At 40.3% G+C, this 16,018-nt stretch overlaps 1 protein-coding gene and 1 long non-coding RNA gene across 2 annotated transcripts; both read left to right on the top strand.

The window, feature by feature from the left end:
- Positions 1-8,405: 8,405 nt before the first annotated feature.
- On the top strand, positions 8,406-9,347 carry LOC143736603 (uncharacterized). Its single transcript, XR_013203497.1, has 3 exons — positions 8,406-8,513; positions 8,873-9,006; positions 9,240-9,347. It is a non-coding gene; the product is annotated as an uncharacterized LOC143736603 (long non-coding RNA).
- Positions 9,348-12,996: 3,649 nt separating this feature from the next.
- Positions 12,997-15,441, top strand: LOC143737849 (uncharacterized). The gene is made up of 4 exons (XM_077229709.1): positions 12,997-13,002; positions 13,613-13,810; positions 13,902-14,010; positions 14,290-15,441. Exons 1-4 carry the CDS (start codon positions 12,997-12,999, stop codon positions 14,859-14,861), a joined length of 885 nt encoding a protein of 294 aa, XP_077085824.1. The 3' UTR covers positions 14,862-15,441.
- Positions 15,442-16,018: the final 577 nt, after the last annotated feature.

The raw sequence follows: 16,018 nt of genomic DNA, 5'->3' as shown, positions 1-16,018 counted from the left end.
GGAGGAGGAACCCCTTCTACAGCTCCTTTTGCAGGAGTGTCAGTACTTCCTGCTCCATAACCAAAGCCTGCTCGGGGTCCACCGCAGTGGGGAGGACCCCTAGAAATCTGGGCGGACAAGAGCCGAATTCTGAACCGTTTCCTATAGTGTGCTGGTCCCACTGAGAAATATGTGGCAGTAGTTTCCACGCTGCCAGAAATTCTACTAGGGGAACCAGTCTCTCAAGACTGGCCTCTGGATTTGGTTGCACAGTCACTACGGTGCCCTGAAGCGGCGAACCGGCAGGGAACAACCGAACTGACCGTTCTATGACCCTCCTCGGAGGATCGTATGGAGACGTTGACACCTCGGTGCCCTGAACGGCAAACCGGCAGGGAACAACCGAACTGGCAGTGCTGTGACCCTCCTCAGAGAGTCGCACCCCAGAGGGCGCCGAGGAGAAACGATTTCTCAAAACCGTCCCTCCCCCGGAGGAGCCCTCAGAAGCCTGATAGCCTCGTTTTTTGCGACAGGACTTCCTGTCTAAGCTTTATTAGAGATGACGATAATCCTCAGATCTTGCCTACGTCTAAATAGCTTAGATCCTACAACCCTCCTCGGAGGATCATTGGAAAAAGCAGGCACCTCGGCACCCTGAAACGGTGAACCGGCAGGGAAACCGAACTGACTGCTCTACGACCCCCCTCGGAGGATCGTTTGGGGACACTGACACCTTGGTGCCCTGAACGGCGAACCGGCAGGAAAACCGAACTGGCAGCGCTGCGACCCTCCTCAGAGAGTCGCACTCCAGAGGGCGCCGAGGAGAAACGATTTCTCAAAACCCTACCCCGGAGGGGACCAATCTTAGTAGCCTGATAGCCTCGGCGTCAGGGCTTCCTCTTTTTTTCTGTTTTTAGATATATTTCATCTAATAAACTCTTTTTATTTTCACTCTCATAATGTTCAGCTGGCCAGTAAATATTTAACTAGCAACAGCACTAGATAAACTTCCTTGTAAAGCTCCTCTTTATTCAACAGAGTTATGAGCTGACTTATTTATTTATTTATTGAAAACTCAAACATCTACCTTTTTCTTAATATCTTTATTTGGTTTGTTCTCTTTTTTCTAAACAAAACACTAACGATACCAATTCCTCTGAACTGGAAATCGCTAGCACTGGATCTGACAGGTGAAAGCTGAGATAGGGCGGAGCCCGTCCCAACCCCCGCTGTAAGATCCGTCCCAAAATGGGAGTCGCCGCCGTGCCTCGGCAACCGCGGAACCCGCGCGGGGAGCGCGAACCGAACCGTCCTCCTCGAATAACGCCCGGCGGGAGCGGAGCGTCCTCACGGACAGCTTCTCGCAATGCTCACAGTCAGCTGACTGTGGCATGCTCCACTCCCAAATAGTAACAAAAAGCTGATGTGTGTGTCCCCACCCGTGATATAACGTGGGCAGGGAACAAAACAAAGCTGCTTGCTCTCTTTTGCCATAATATATATATATATATATATATATTGCAACTTGACAGACAATAATAAATATGACAAGAACAGAATACACAGATCGCTTGCTGAAGGCACAGAAGCTGTCGCGGTCTGTTTTCTGGTGTGCTTTATAGCTTCCTGGTCTATGACGTCACCCGCCTATGACGTCTCGCTCTTCCATTGGACTGATTATACACATGCTTCACGACGCAATCACGCAGAGCATTCCCACCGCGCCTCAAAGCAGCTCGAGTTCCCTTGAAAGGGAATCAAAATGTGTTCATATTTACAAAATACAATTATGTTGGTCAGTGAAAACATTGGAAAACGTTTCTTTGTACTTTTATCAGTTAATAAAAGGTTAAATAGAATGAACAAACCACAGATTCTTGATTTTATTGCATTATACAAAATGTCCCAACTTTTTCTGATTTGGGGTTGTACATTCCAGACTATAGTGACAACATAAACAATATTATTGAGAACATGATAATGACTGTAAAATAAGAAAAGTGATAACTTATTGGTTTGAATGGTTCACCAACCACTGGGGAGGGTGGGAATATTGGATATGACACACAGTGCTGCTGATAATGATAGGAGTTTTGGTGATGTATGTCGAAAACCAAAGAAATTTGATGATGATACGACTAGCGGAAGTTACAGTGAAACGTATTAATTGAATTAAGATAAGGTTTACCTATTTTGAACATCTGTTCTATTTCTTCTTTATACTGAGGTAACTGCGGGTCTGATTTTATGTCAGGAGTGCAATAACAGTGTTTATTCATTTAGCCCGGCTTCAGATAAAGTCTTTACTTGCCAGCTAAACACTTAAGGGACTATCCCCATAAAAAACAGCCTAACTTTCTTCTTTTAAAAACCTTATTTCACAAGTTTAATAGAGTGATCATGAGAAAATCAGAAATGAAGAGTATAAGTGTGATGTAATGATTTAAATTTGCTGTCTTATTGTTTTAGTTATCAATGAATGATAAAAAGAGGGGAATTGTGGGAGAAATTTAATGTTATATATGTATGACTTTCGTATACGTACAAATGTGTGACTAATGTACGACCGAGACAGAGGGCCTCCACTACAAGGGTAGCATATGATAAGCAAAGCTAACGAAGATAGTTATGGCTAAGACATATCTTCATTTGGCCTAGAGAAATAACCTTCGGGGGAAGTCAGGACTATAAGGAAGGAAGGATGCCCTCCTCTCATGTTCACACTCTGCAGCCATTCTGTATGACTGTATGACCGCTGGTCTTTTCTTGCAAGAAAATAAACAACCTTTAAAGACAATTGGTACATGTTTGTCTCTTATTCAGTGATGTAAAATTGTTTGCCACCAAAATTTTTCAACTGAAACAGTTGTGCACTCCCCTTTAAATCACGAAATATGATACTTGAAGCTTCCCCTTTTTGAACGCGGAAGTGTGATGAAGGCCTATAACCCCAGCAAGACCCGTCATAATGCAGCCACTGCAAATATTTAAAATGGGTGGGTGTCAATCAACTCCTTAGTTCAGTAATCAGTGTAATGATCAGGGAGACTGCCATTTAAAGGGCTGTCTCAATCTCAAAATCCTACCACTGACACGTGTAATCCCTAATAAAATAAATAAAAAAAAGTCCCACAATGCACATTGAAAACTATGAAGCATCTATGCTCAATATGGCTGCGTCTGAAATCTTAAAAATGCCTTTGGAGGATGCATTCTAAGGTAGGAAGGCATCAAGGCACGTCCGAATCCAAAGTTAACTTCACTTCCTGTCTCCTGAGATACCTTCATCTGGTTGATATTTTGATAGATGTATCCTTCACTGATTTTGATATCCTACAATCCTTTGTGTTGCATTCTTTGACAGTTAAGTTGGACCTGAAAGTTGTGGTTGGTGTTCAGGTCGTGTGCAAATGTACATTTCTGACCAATATTTATTTAATATAATATGTGAAATTATTATTGTAGTAATTAAATATTTGCTTAAGTATCACCACAGCTCTCTCTATTTCGCCGTAAATCATTGAACCGTTACACTTTCCGAATTCAGTTTTATGAAGTACCTTTGTGCGCAAACGCTGCCTGCAAAGTCATTGCCTGATAGGGCAATGAGGCAACAAGTCAGCTGCCTAAGTTTTAGGACGTAGCCTATGTTCCTTTTACGGAAGCTCTGAAGCATGAAACATAAATCGCGTGAGCCAACTCCATACACATAATGACACCTGATAGACATTTTTAAAGTACAAACCATTATTTAATTATACTTCAGCATAAACATACTTCACTAGACAGGTAATGAAAATAATGTAGCTAACATTAACAATTTATTTACAGTGGAAATGTTGCATGTATATGTAACAAGCAAACTATTTATCATTATGTACTTTAAACAACATTAAAAAAAATGTCAGAAAGATATTCATAAAATCCAGTGGTGATGTTGTAAAATGAGAATGTTAAAATGTCGATGGAAAGAGTCATCAGTAAGCTAGGGTCCTTTCTGTCCTTACCAGTGCCCAAATTTGTGTTCACATTCATGACCTAGGAAGCTAGGGAGCTGATTGAGATGTACCCAGTTAAACTTATTGGTCAGTTAACAGTTGCCGTACCCTTTCTCTTTTTTATTGGTTGTTTTTAACAACATGCAAGTGAAATATATTTGAATAAAATTTGCATTTTAATTCAATGGTTTCTTATTTATTTTTTTACTAACTTTATTTTTCTACTTTTGTTGCATATCATATATATTTGAATTAAAAACTAATTAATTTAATTAAATTAAAAATTAAAATTAATTTATTGTTTGCATTTATTGTTCATTGTCTGGGTTGTCTTACCCATAATGAATTGATGCCCCTGGGATAAATCATACATTTGAGTAAAAACATTACATTTATCCATAATGTTCTTTAACAGTCGTTCTCAAATGATAATACTATCATTGTCAGAAACTCGTATGCTTAATTGAGTACACAAAGATCTAATGCACTTAGATCATGTTCATAATGTATGGACTGGACGAGTATATTTGTGCATGGTAAATCTTACTAAAAGCATTTCCAAACATCCCCTATTAACACAGCACTACAGAAGGAGGGTAGAGGGTGCCTTTTCAGTGGCAGTATTATTATCAAATTCAATAAGTGAGCCCCTTCAGACAAGAAAAATGTATATAATTATCTTTCCTGTGAAATTACCCATTGGATGTTATTGGAATGGCACTTGCAACTTGTCTTCAGCATGCCAGATGCACAAAAAAACACTTTGATACGGCAGTAGCTTGTGATACTAAATAGTTGCAGTTGTTAATATGTAAAAATGTATTTCAGGGAGAAAAAAAAGAAACAAGGCTGAAAACATGAGATGAGAGACGTGGTTTCACTCAGCTAGCTAATTACATGATAAAAGGCTTATTTTAAAACAAACATGCCTAAGGTTTAGCTGGCTGCTAAAGGTTTGAAATAACATAAAGTCCCAAGTCAATAAGTCTAACTGATTCAATATGAACTAATTCTGGGAAAAAAAGGCAGTATTTCAGTTCTCTGAAAATCAATAAGCCGATGGCGAGCAATTTAATTTCTTTCAGAATGGCCAGCCTTTAATGTAAGTATGCAATGAAAAACTGATTGTAAATCCTTTATGATGGGGGGGGGGGGGGGGGGGGGGGGGGGGTAGGTACACCCCATTCACTGGAGGTGAATGAGGCCTAATGTCGCTCCTACACTCTTACTCACCCCATGCAATTTCCCCTCGCATACCTACAATTCCCATCCCCCCATCCCTCACTGCCCCGTCTTTGGCACACTCCCTGTTTCGAAATGTCAACCATGAGGTAAAATAACTGACTGGCTGACTGGATGGTAATTGTATTGCTTAATAATTGATAGGCTGAGTGTTGATGCTGCTGCTGGCCTGGCGGAAGGGGAGAGAGAGCACTATGCTGGCCTTTCACAGTCAAATTTCTATACAACACCACAATGACTACCATTTCACTACACTATCCCTGATGATACTGATGACGATATAATAAATAAAACGGCTTGAGGCATTAAATGTGAGTTAAATGACTTTACTTCACTATTCATAAAAACAACCCAAGGTTTTAGGCTTTATTTGTGGAGCTTTTGGAAGGCTTGTATTTATGTAGTCTTAACTGCTGGGAAACTGCAATGGAACACACTGGACATGCTAGACAAAATGGAAAACCGCATGACTTAGTTTAAGGAAATGTGAACCAGTGGAATCGCATGGTGCTCCACTGAATTTAGCATTCTTGAGAGCACAATTAGTCTATTAAATTACAAATTGAAAGACGCTGCATGAATAATTAAAACACTTTAATTATAACTGGCAGGTCTGCTTAATCAAAAAAATTATTTTATACAAAATAAAAAAGAAAGATTATATTCAATACAAGAAATGTTTTGGGGTTTTTTTTTGGAACAAGACACTATCCAGGAATTTTTTTTATAGGAACAGATCCATCATTTACTCTAAGAAGCTCTCTGCATCTAAATTCAAGGACTTCTCCTGATGACAGTCCCGCCGAAACTCAAAAAGAGAGTCTAGAAATTTAAATGAGTTTCCCATTAAATTAATTATTAATTTACAGCATTATATCTGAATGAGAATTGACCCATGAATTTCCATCTAGCACATGACTGGTCAGAGCCCTGGTAGCTGACTAACTATATGGATGACAAGCAATACAACATCCAAAGGGCTTAAATACCACAGTAACGATATCCATAAAGGATGAAGAGGGTATAGGAGAGATAGAGAGAGCGAGAGAGAAAGCAAGAGGGGTCCCGCTAGGTGAGTGGTTGACTTCCGGTTGGGCAGCTGTTTAATTGTGAAATGATTCAAACCTCTGATGATCTGAGGTCGGTTGACCATCTGTCCAAGCCAACAGAGTAAACAAGAGGGAAATGCTGGCCACTGTTTACGTCATTTTTCAACCTGACTGTCCGCACTGTCAGTCAGACCTTCTTTGTGGCAGCCTGTTTATTATTTTAGTAGTTAAAGGGCTTTTAGTTAGTTATCCTTTATTTTGTCTATATATAACAATTCATTTATCTGTCCATCCATCCATTCTTCTGGTTCATCGCCTTTTCATTTAGCAATCTGCCAAAAGGCGTTAAGTTTTCCAATACAGGTCAGGCCCGTTGATTGGTCACTGTCATTATGCAGCTTAATTTACAGAGGGAAGGAGACAATTACACTTATTATGACCAATTGATTGGAGGTACTTGCATGGCTGCCAAGAGCACCATACCTCTTTGAACAATGCAGGGTGGGTATAGAGAGAGGGTCAGGGGTTTAACAGCCTATAATGGGAGCCAGGTCAGCCATTAAAAACCCCTCTGGCCGTCAGCCAGGAGGAATCTGCCTGTTTCCGCTACTGCCCTCCAGTTCTGTCCCTGTCTGCAAAGCTTTAATGTGCTAATGCACAAACGCACAAATGGGCCTCAGGGTGGCACAGAGCAGTTTACCGGATCTAGGAGGTGGGTGGATGTGTACTGGAATACCACAGCAGACTGGGAAAGTATGGGATCCAGATTAGTGGAAAAGAGAGCCATAGTCAATACCCGGAAAGGTAATCGTGACAACTTTACCATAAGCATTGCATAATCATCTTTACTGAAAAAGAGGTCTTAGGTCTGACAGCATAAGCGGAAGAACCAACGAAATTATATCTGATTTGTGAACGAACAGTTGAATTGAGTCAGATCTTTTCAATGAATTGGCAGGTGCACACGAAGTGGAACAGATTTATCAACAGAAAGTACAGATTTGCATTTTAATAAAACATACAAAAACTTTTTTTTCATCACACAGATTAATACATTTTGTATGCAAAATAGGCTTTCATGTATATATTCATGTAAGTTGCTTTGGATAAAAGCCTCTGCCAAAAGAATAAATGTAAATCTTGTAAATTACTTCAAACTAAATCATGGCTGCAACTAACTGATCTGGGACACATTAAATTTCAATAACCAACTTTGTAAATAGAACTCAAAAACGTACGTAAAAATAATGTAAAAAAAAAACTTAATTTGTTTTATTTTTTATTTTTTATATACACTGGGATGTTAGGGAGCTTTATTAAATGTCCCGACTTAAATTAATCACTGAATCAATTTATTGAACTTTATAATTGAGTTAATCAAATCACTGCTGATCCAAAACAGGATAAGGGGAGTAATGACATTGCAATTAATGTTTCTACCTTTTTTAACTATTGATTTAAGCACTTGGTAAATATGCTTAATAGTTATTATAGTTTCACCAATTTACGATATTGGTGGTTATACTCGGGGTTCCTGACTACACTGTTCTGCAACCTGCTGAAATTCAGGAAAATGAGGTCAGCACAAATTAATAAATCAGTAGCTTGGCGATGTATCTTCAAATCTAGGTTCGTAAGTGTTGAACCCACCCTAATAATGCTTAACCCAAACAGTCCTAATTTTGTCAGTAGCCTCTATAGTCTGATCTACAGTCATCTCATCTAATGGCGAGGTTCATTTGCCACTGCCCTGGCTGTGTTTCAAATAGAGCTGTTACTACCCCCTCCTTCTCCTCAATTGCATTAGTGCTTAACCAGGCAAACCCTGAGAGGCAGCAGCGATAACCATTACAGACAGTCAACAGGCCCCTGCCTCAGTTCTGCCACACAAGCCGTCTGATAAAACAGACGTCCCCCCACTCCAGCGATGTGAAATACAGCGAGCGATGAAACCGCTTCATTCAGGCGGCCTGTTCTCATCCTTGGTTGAGTGAGCACAGCAATAGGAGGGGTAATTTACACCCCAGCCAAACCTGTTATTACCCGAGGGCACTTGTTATGGCTGCACCCGATGTTTTTCCAATTCACCTCCAACCCCTGTGACTGTCAATCTCCTGAGTGGATGTAGTCGGGGGGAGAGAGGCAGGGGAGCGGCACTGGGAATATTCCAGGCTCATGCGGACAGCGGGTAATTTTCCTCGGAGGGGATAATGGGAGTGGAAAGGCAAGAGGCAGGACTGCCACCGTAAGCAAAACGATTCTGATTGTCTAGCATGCCAGCCTTCCAAACATTCCAATGCCGGTGTTGTTTAAAGTCTTGCCAACTGCTTTTCAAATGTGCTTCCCCTACTAACACACACACAAGCTCTCAACACTCTTTATTCTTTTCCCACGAGTAATCCACTTTATTCATGTTTTTGCACAGCAGTTTATACAGAAGTGTCGCTAAAATTGCAAGATCCAAAATTGTGTTGCAGTATGTGCAACGTGACTCGGATGCTTACGCGGTTCTATTCGTTAAATTTACCATTTTAGGGATAGAAAAACAGGTGCACTTTCTTTTCCCTGCATTACACCCGCTGAATCTCCACCTGGGAAGTGCAGATGGTTGTGAAAATTTCTGTGCACTGTACTCTATGGATCCTGAGACAAACGCAGCACACACAGAGATAACTCAACACAGCACAGGTCTTCCTCTAATGTCGCTCTGGGACTCTTTGAGGTCCTGTCCTCCAGAGGTGGGTCCAGGCTGTATGCATTTCCCTACAACAATTGTCTATGAGTGTATGTGTGTCTCTCTAGCAGGCTGCTCTATCTATCTATCTATCTATCTATCTATCTATCTATCTATCTATCTATCTATCTATCTATCTATCTATCTATCCATCCATCTATCTATCTATCTATCTATCTATCTATCCATCCATCTATCTATCTATCTATTCTTCGATCGATCTATCCATGTTGACAGATAGCCCCGCCTCCCTGAGATTTGAAATCAGACATCCAGTAGAGACCTGCTGATAGCAAGGTGAGGCTTGTCTGATTTTAGAAAACCTGAAAACAACTGTTTTATCCACTCTATAACAAGAGTGAGAATGATCTTTCTGAATTATTTGGTTTAGGTACTGAAAAACAACCTCAATTGGTTGACTCCTTTTAATTTAACCATCTATGATAATCTATGACAATATTTCAATAATCTATAATTACTTAACTGACTGTCTGTCACAAGTGCACTCCCTCACTGCTGCACTCCCTCACTCACAATCAGAGCTACAATTCCCAGTATTCCACCTGCTCATCACCTTTTACTCAGCCATAATCTGCACCTGCACCTGATCAGCACGCTCATCACCACAGTATTTAAGCTCACACCTCAGCCTCAGTCATTTGACTGGTCAGTGACTTGGAATACTTTCCCCATCTACTCACCTGAGATATTTACCTCCTGCGGGTTCCTGTCTTCCTTGTCTGTTCCCCAGCTCCAGCATCCCTCCTTTGTTCCTGTAAGACAAAGACATTGACATTCAATCCTCTCTCTCTCTCTCTCTCTCTCTCTGTCTCTCTCTCTCTCTCTCTCTCTCTCTCTCTCTCTCTCTATCTCTCTCTCTATCACTCTATCTCTCTCTCTCTCTCTCGTCTGTTATCTGACAATGACTAAGTAAAATAGAGGAAATGAGCAACCAAACTGAAATATGAATATCCATTATTGATTGATAATAAAAATAGCATCAGCTCATCATTACCAATATAGTTCAGATTTATTGTGCATCCCTACACTTAAAATTTTTAGATTGTGATACGATGCAGAATAATTCCCATTGAGTTCTCAGTGCAGCAGAGGCTTCAGGATAAACTAGATCTAATGCTCATTACCCATTATAGAAAAATGAGCATTAAACAGCATGCATGTGCATATTAATACGTATAAAGAACTTAGGACATTCTGTTCTGTTTTATGAATGCGTCGGAGAGGTTATCTCCTCAAACTACACAGACGGATTGTTCCATAAAAGATCAGGAATATGCAGAGTGAGTCGGATATGTGCAAAGTCTTTTTTTAAAGCCTGTGTTTTGAGATTTATTTATTTATTATCTTCATATATTTTCCTCTCTTTGTTATCAAAGTTTTAATTGAAAGTCAGTGAAAGGTGGCAGAGCACCTAGCTGAGCTCTCAAAGCTGTCTTCTCCTCTGGGTTAGATATTCCTCCCATGAGGCTACGAGCCTCTGCGTCATTCACAAAAATCATTCAAATAGCTTCGACCTCAAAGCTTCGTCTTCATTCAGAAATCTTTTTATAGCACAGCCTGTGCCGGAGAAGGGCGGATGATGAGAACGGTTGGCCGGAGGGGGAATAGAGGTGGGTATGAGACTGTGTGTGTGCGCTAGGCTGTATTGGGCGGTGGCTGCTTACATAGCACCTGACACCAGCCCTGCTTCGCTGCCTCACCTGTCTGTCTCCTCTCCAACACGTGTGTGATTGGAAGAAGTGGGAGCCGTTGATGTGACGAACTGCTGTGAATGTGTGCTCCAGCAGCATGAAGGATCATTGGCTGAGAGTAAAGACGTCACAGCACCTTGTTAGTGAGATGCTGCAAACAGAGCAGCATTGCTGAGGAAACAGAACTCGTCACTGAGAGAAACCTTATTCACAGTATACGACACACCCACCAACAGCTCGAGCTGTAAATAACTTCAAATTATGCATGGAGAAAGCTGCAAAAAAACACTGAACTGAATGAACGAAAAGACCAAATCCTGAAACTATCCTAAAACAGGCTACATGCAAGCAGTAAATATAGCTTTTATATTCAAGGCTGCAACCAAATATCCAAATGTAGACAATTATAAAATGTATGGCAGTTATGACCATTCCTATATGTTTTAATAGCTCAATCTAATATATATTTAAAGGGATAGTTCACCCCAAAATGAAAATTGTATCATCATTTTGTTTTCAAAAATGTTGTTCCAAGCCTGTATGACTTTCTTATGCAGACCATATATGATGATGTTTTGAGAAATGTCTCCGGGTCCAATGTTGTTTTCTTCTTCAAAACATCTTATTTTGTGGTCCGCAGGAGCAAGAAAATCATACAGGTTTGGAATGACATGAGAAGACACATTATTAGTCTCCCTGCTCTGGTTAGTCTAAAGATGTCTGGAGAAATAAGAAACGAAAGCAAACATTTTCAAAACTTGAGTTATGCATGAACTCGAGTCTCTTAGACTATCTTAGACACTAAGTGTGGTTAACCATTGCTCAGAATCAGATCTATCAAAATCCAATCAAAGAACTTAGAAGCAATTTAGGTGTTGCTATAGTTACTGTGTTTTGCCTTTTTAGGACAGAACACCCCATGAGGCACTTAGACTACCTCTCCATCCATAAAACCTTGCCGTCCCAGTACATACTAGCTGATAAGCTTGGAAATCCATTGTAAGTGTTAGTGTATCGTTAGTGTACAGATCTGAGTGGATGGGAACAAGCACTGGGATGGGGATATGAACATATTCCCACAGAGGAGACTGCTGGGAAATTATTGAGGTGGCACTAATCAGCCCCTGTGTGTTTATTGGGGGCTGGTGGGCAACTGGAGTGCATTAAAAGCCATTAGTTGCCTCTAACATGTCCACGCTCACTTATTTTGACAGATTCATACAGCAGGCTGATTCTCTGCACAGAGGGGGTATCTGTATGCACGTGCTCACACACACACACACACACACACACACACACACACACACACACACACACCTCCCGATCCTTCACATCCTTTTCAGTGTGCGGCCCATCCAGCCGTGACTGCACACAGTCAAATTGGTTTGGGATGGGAGGGGAAACTGTAAATAAATATGTTTGTAGTCAAAAGCAGATCGACAATTGAGTGATGGGAAGAAAGAACAGAGGAGAAATGGTGGTGTGTAATACTCTTGATAAACAAGGTGATAACAGTACTTAGTGAAGATTTTCATATTCTTGAACCTGGTGTAATGCTTTTATAAAAATATAAGCATATTTATAAAAATTATATTATACATACAACCATGTGAAAAAGAAAGGACACCTATTTGAATCAGGGCATGATAAAAATCATGTCCCCAGGTTTCACAGACAAGGCTTAAGCCTAGTCAAAGACTAAATGCATGTTATGAGCTGTTTTAACTGAAAGCTACTTTCACATGTCTTAAAATAGGTCTGTGCCATTGTTTTGTCTCAAGATGCACACCAGTAATGTTTATTCTAAGGAAAATTAAAAACTACTTTAATGTCCTATTTAAGCTAAAGCTTAATCCTGGTTCAACTGAAGCCCTGTATGTGACACCAGGCCCTAGTCTTTAGCAGGTCTTAAAATTAGCTAAATACAACCTCACATGAACAACAACACATGACATATTACACTGTGTCATTATTTATTTAGAAAAAATAAAGCCAAAATGGAGAAACCATGTGTGACAAACTAAGTGCACCCTATGATTGAATTACCTGTAGAGCCAACTTTAGCAGCAATAGGCCCTTTTCACATGACGTCACACAACTTCCGTTCTGACTCGAAGCAGGGTATCTCTACTTCCGGAGCATGGAGTTTACACAGTCGCTACTACATCTGCCACAAATACGGTTTGATGATATACAACGACTTGCAGACAAGTTTTCACTGACAACGCGTTCAAAACTTGATAAAGGCTACAAATTCTTTATTGAATAGTACCTGTTTGATTATGGAGGTACGTGTTTTTGTCTTTTCTATCCGTTATGAATAGGATAGCAGTAGCTAGTTAACATTACGTGACGTTTCTGTTTTGCAAATATAACGTCTTTAGTCTCTAATCTTGATTAGGTTAATATAGTACAGACTGTAAATTATTTTTGCAACCACTTTCTATATTACTGCTTTTAGCTATTGAGTCTGGTTTGTAAGATAAAAGTCAGTAACGTTAATGAAATGTTCACCCAAATACTGTACTGGAACAGTCTCGATTGCAGTTGAGGGTGAGGTGTCAGTGAGAGGACGATGTCACAGGTCAATGAAGAAAAACGAGGAGGCTCATTACCTTCAGGTTTCTCAGAAGAATAGTTATCTAACGTTATGATTAGGGGGTTAAGTTTTCTTTTTGTTAGTTTTGCTGCGGTTGCAGACTTGGTAATATCCCACTGTAGTTACATGCGTTTCTCAGTCTGATGTAAATTACTTTGTGTAGCTAGCTAAAGTCTTTGTAAATATTTTTAAAACAGTATTTGGTTGTTTGAGGACAAAAGACTGACAGATTATGTGTGATAAAATAAAAATAAAAATAATAGAATGTTCAGCAATAATACTTATGTCCCTGTTAACAGTTTACACTTGATTCTGCAAAGGTTCCTGTGGACCTGAAGCGCATGTCATGTTCTTGCTCAGCTGGGAAAGCCCTGTGCAATCACATGGTGGCACTTCTGTTTCAAACTGCTCACTACAGTACTATGGGCTTCAAGACAGTGCCATTGCCTCTGTCGTGCACCAGCTCACTGCAGACCTGGCACCGGCCAAGGACACAGGTCAGATATTAATATTAGTTATACTTAGTGATGTTGGACTAAAAGTTTTTATCGACTTGTTTGTAAATTAATCGTTTATGATTCATTACAGGGAATTGCACCAGAGGCTACAAATGATATGGCGGTGTGTAAACCAGTGGCAAGGACAAAAAATAGGGTCAGGGCTGGTGTGAAATTTACACTGTACAGAGCATATGCTGGTGAGTGAATAAGCCCCCAGCTGTTCAAACATTGTAATGCATTTCTAACATATACAGGCCTTCTGTGAAATTATGTTTGACAATTTATGATACAATTTTAGTATTAAAGTTTGGGGCTGCTTAACATAACACTATTAAAGGAGTTATTAAAGGAGTTATTTTGGACATTTTGCATTACAAACATGCACAGGGAGGTGATTAGTATGACTGTGTTATAGTTTGAAAGGCCATGTGACAGAATTAAATCTAAATTAAACTTGATATATCTCACTTTGTCAGGTCCTCTTCCAGATCGTCACGTCATGGCCAGCGGGGAGAAACTAAAAGATATACGTCCACAACCGGGGATATGCAAATTGCTGCACGGGCTTGAGAACCTTACTTTGGTGGACTCTAAATTTGGCCCTGTGCCATTTGGATCTGTGCTTTCTTATCAGTGCCCTCCTGAAATAAGCAGAGACATTATTAAGCATCCAGGTGCCCCGGAATTTCCTCAGTTGCCTGTTGACGGTTACAACTTTAAGTTTCCACTAGATTTTGAGCCCAACTACAAGCAACATTGCCACTTGGAGAGCATAAAGGTATCACACAAAATTTGTGCTGCTATTGAAGCAGAAACCCGACAGCAATCAGAATGCCAACTGTGGACCCAGCTACGCAAACCCCGACTTACAGCCAGCAGATTCCGTGAAATATGCCATGTTCGCGGGGAGTCTTCCGCCAAAGCCTTGGCAGCCCGGATTCTGAGAGGAACTCCCCAGACAAGCGCTATGAAAAGAGGGTTGGATCTGGAACCTGAAATACTGAGGCAATATCCACCCCGATGCACCTCACCTCAGAGCCACTCCTGATGCTAAAGTCTTCAACCCGAAGGAAACACCGCCGTTTGGGTTAGCTGAGGTGAAGAGTTGTTATGTTGAAAATGTTGCACAAGTTAAACACCTGATCACACTTAAAGGCCAGACCTGCCTTAAGAAGAGCCACAAGTACTATTATCAGGTTCAAGGCCAACTGGCTGTAAGCGGACTTCAGTGGTGTGATTTTATTACTGATACCCGGACTGACTTCACAGTTGAGAGAATCTTTAGGGATGAGGAGATTATCCACTCAATGAGACAGAAGCTTGATCATTTCTATCATAACATCTACATGGATGTCTTCTTGAGTTGTAAACCCTGAGGAAAGTTTTAGGTTAATGCAGAAGGTGAAATTGATATTCCTTTTATAAATATTTTTTTTCTTTCAATGCAAAATGGACCAAATTTATAAATTGATGAGAATTTAATTTAGATGTGTGTGTATACACAGTATATACACACAGTATGCTTTTTATATCTGTATGTACAGCTTTTTTTGCTCACTGTTTCTTATGCTCCATGTACAATGCTTAACTGAATTATTAAATGTATGTTTGCAAGAAATTGCAACAAACCTTGTTTCTGCTTTGTTCCACAATGGAAGCTTTAATTTGGGTATTTCCTTAAATATATTCATTGCCAAATGTGTAAATACAAAAAGATGCAAGTTAAATGTAAATGATGTACAAATGCATTCTACTAAGGACAAGCTATTTACAAAAGTTTTTACAGAATGCGAAACCTTTACCCCAGTCATTCCAGAGGAATCTAGACGGCACTGTTCCTTGTTTAATCCGGATTCTTCCACTGGCTGACATACTTAGATCCTCTGGGGCAAAGTGCTGACTACACACATGGGTACTCCCACGAAGGATTTTGAAACTCGGCCCCTCATCTCTCCTGATCGCTCTCACCCAACGGGCACGTATTTCTGCATCCACAGGAAAATCGTGGAAACTCAAATATTTTTCAAGTATTTTTGTAGTCTTTTTCTTGCAGTACACACTTCCGAACGTAATGTTCTGGTATGCTATACTGCTTGGGTGGCAGAAGTCAACATCTACTTGTGTGTTCCCTGAGTATCCGTAGCGTTCCCCCTCTCAGATACTAAAAGTCAAGTCACGGATGGTTCTGAGATCTGAAGGAAAAGT

Source organism: Siphateles boraxobius, unplaced genomic scaffold (genome assembly GCF_051911475.1).
Source record: "Siphateles boraxobius isolate OS27281-9 unplaced genomic scaffold, OSU_SipBor_1 130, whole genome shotgun sequence".
NCBI classification, from domain to species: Eukaryota; Metazoa; Chordata; class Actinopteri; order Cypriniformes; family Leuciscidae; genus Siphateles; species Siphateles boraxobius.
Note: the sequence above shows the minus strand (reverse complement) of the source record. Positions and strands in the feature narration are given on the sequence as shown.

Excerpts from the sequence above, each read along its gene's own strand:
- LOC143737849 (XM_077229709.1), top strand. Across the intron at positions 13,811-13,901 it reads GGCACCGGCCAAGGACACAG|GGAATTGCACCAGAGGCTAC; the intron begins GTCAGATATTAA and ends GATTCATTACAG. Across the intron at positions 14,011-14,289 it reads ACTGTACAGAGCATATGCTG|GTCCTCTTCCAGATCGTCAC; the intron begins GTGAGTGAATAA and ends TCACTTTGTCAG.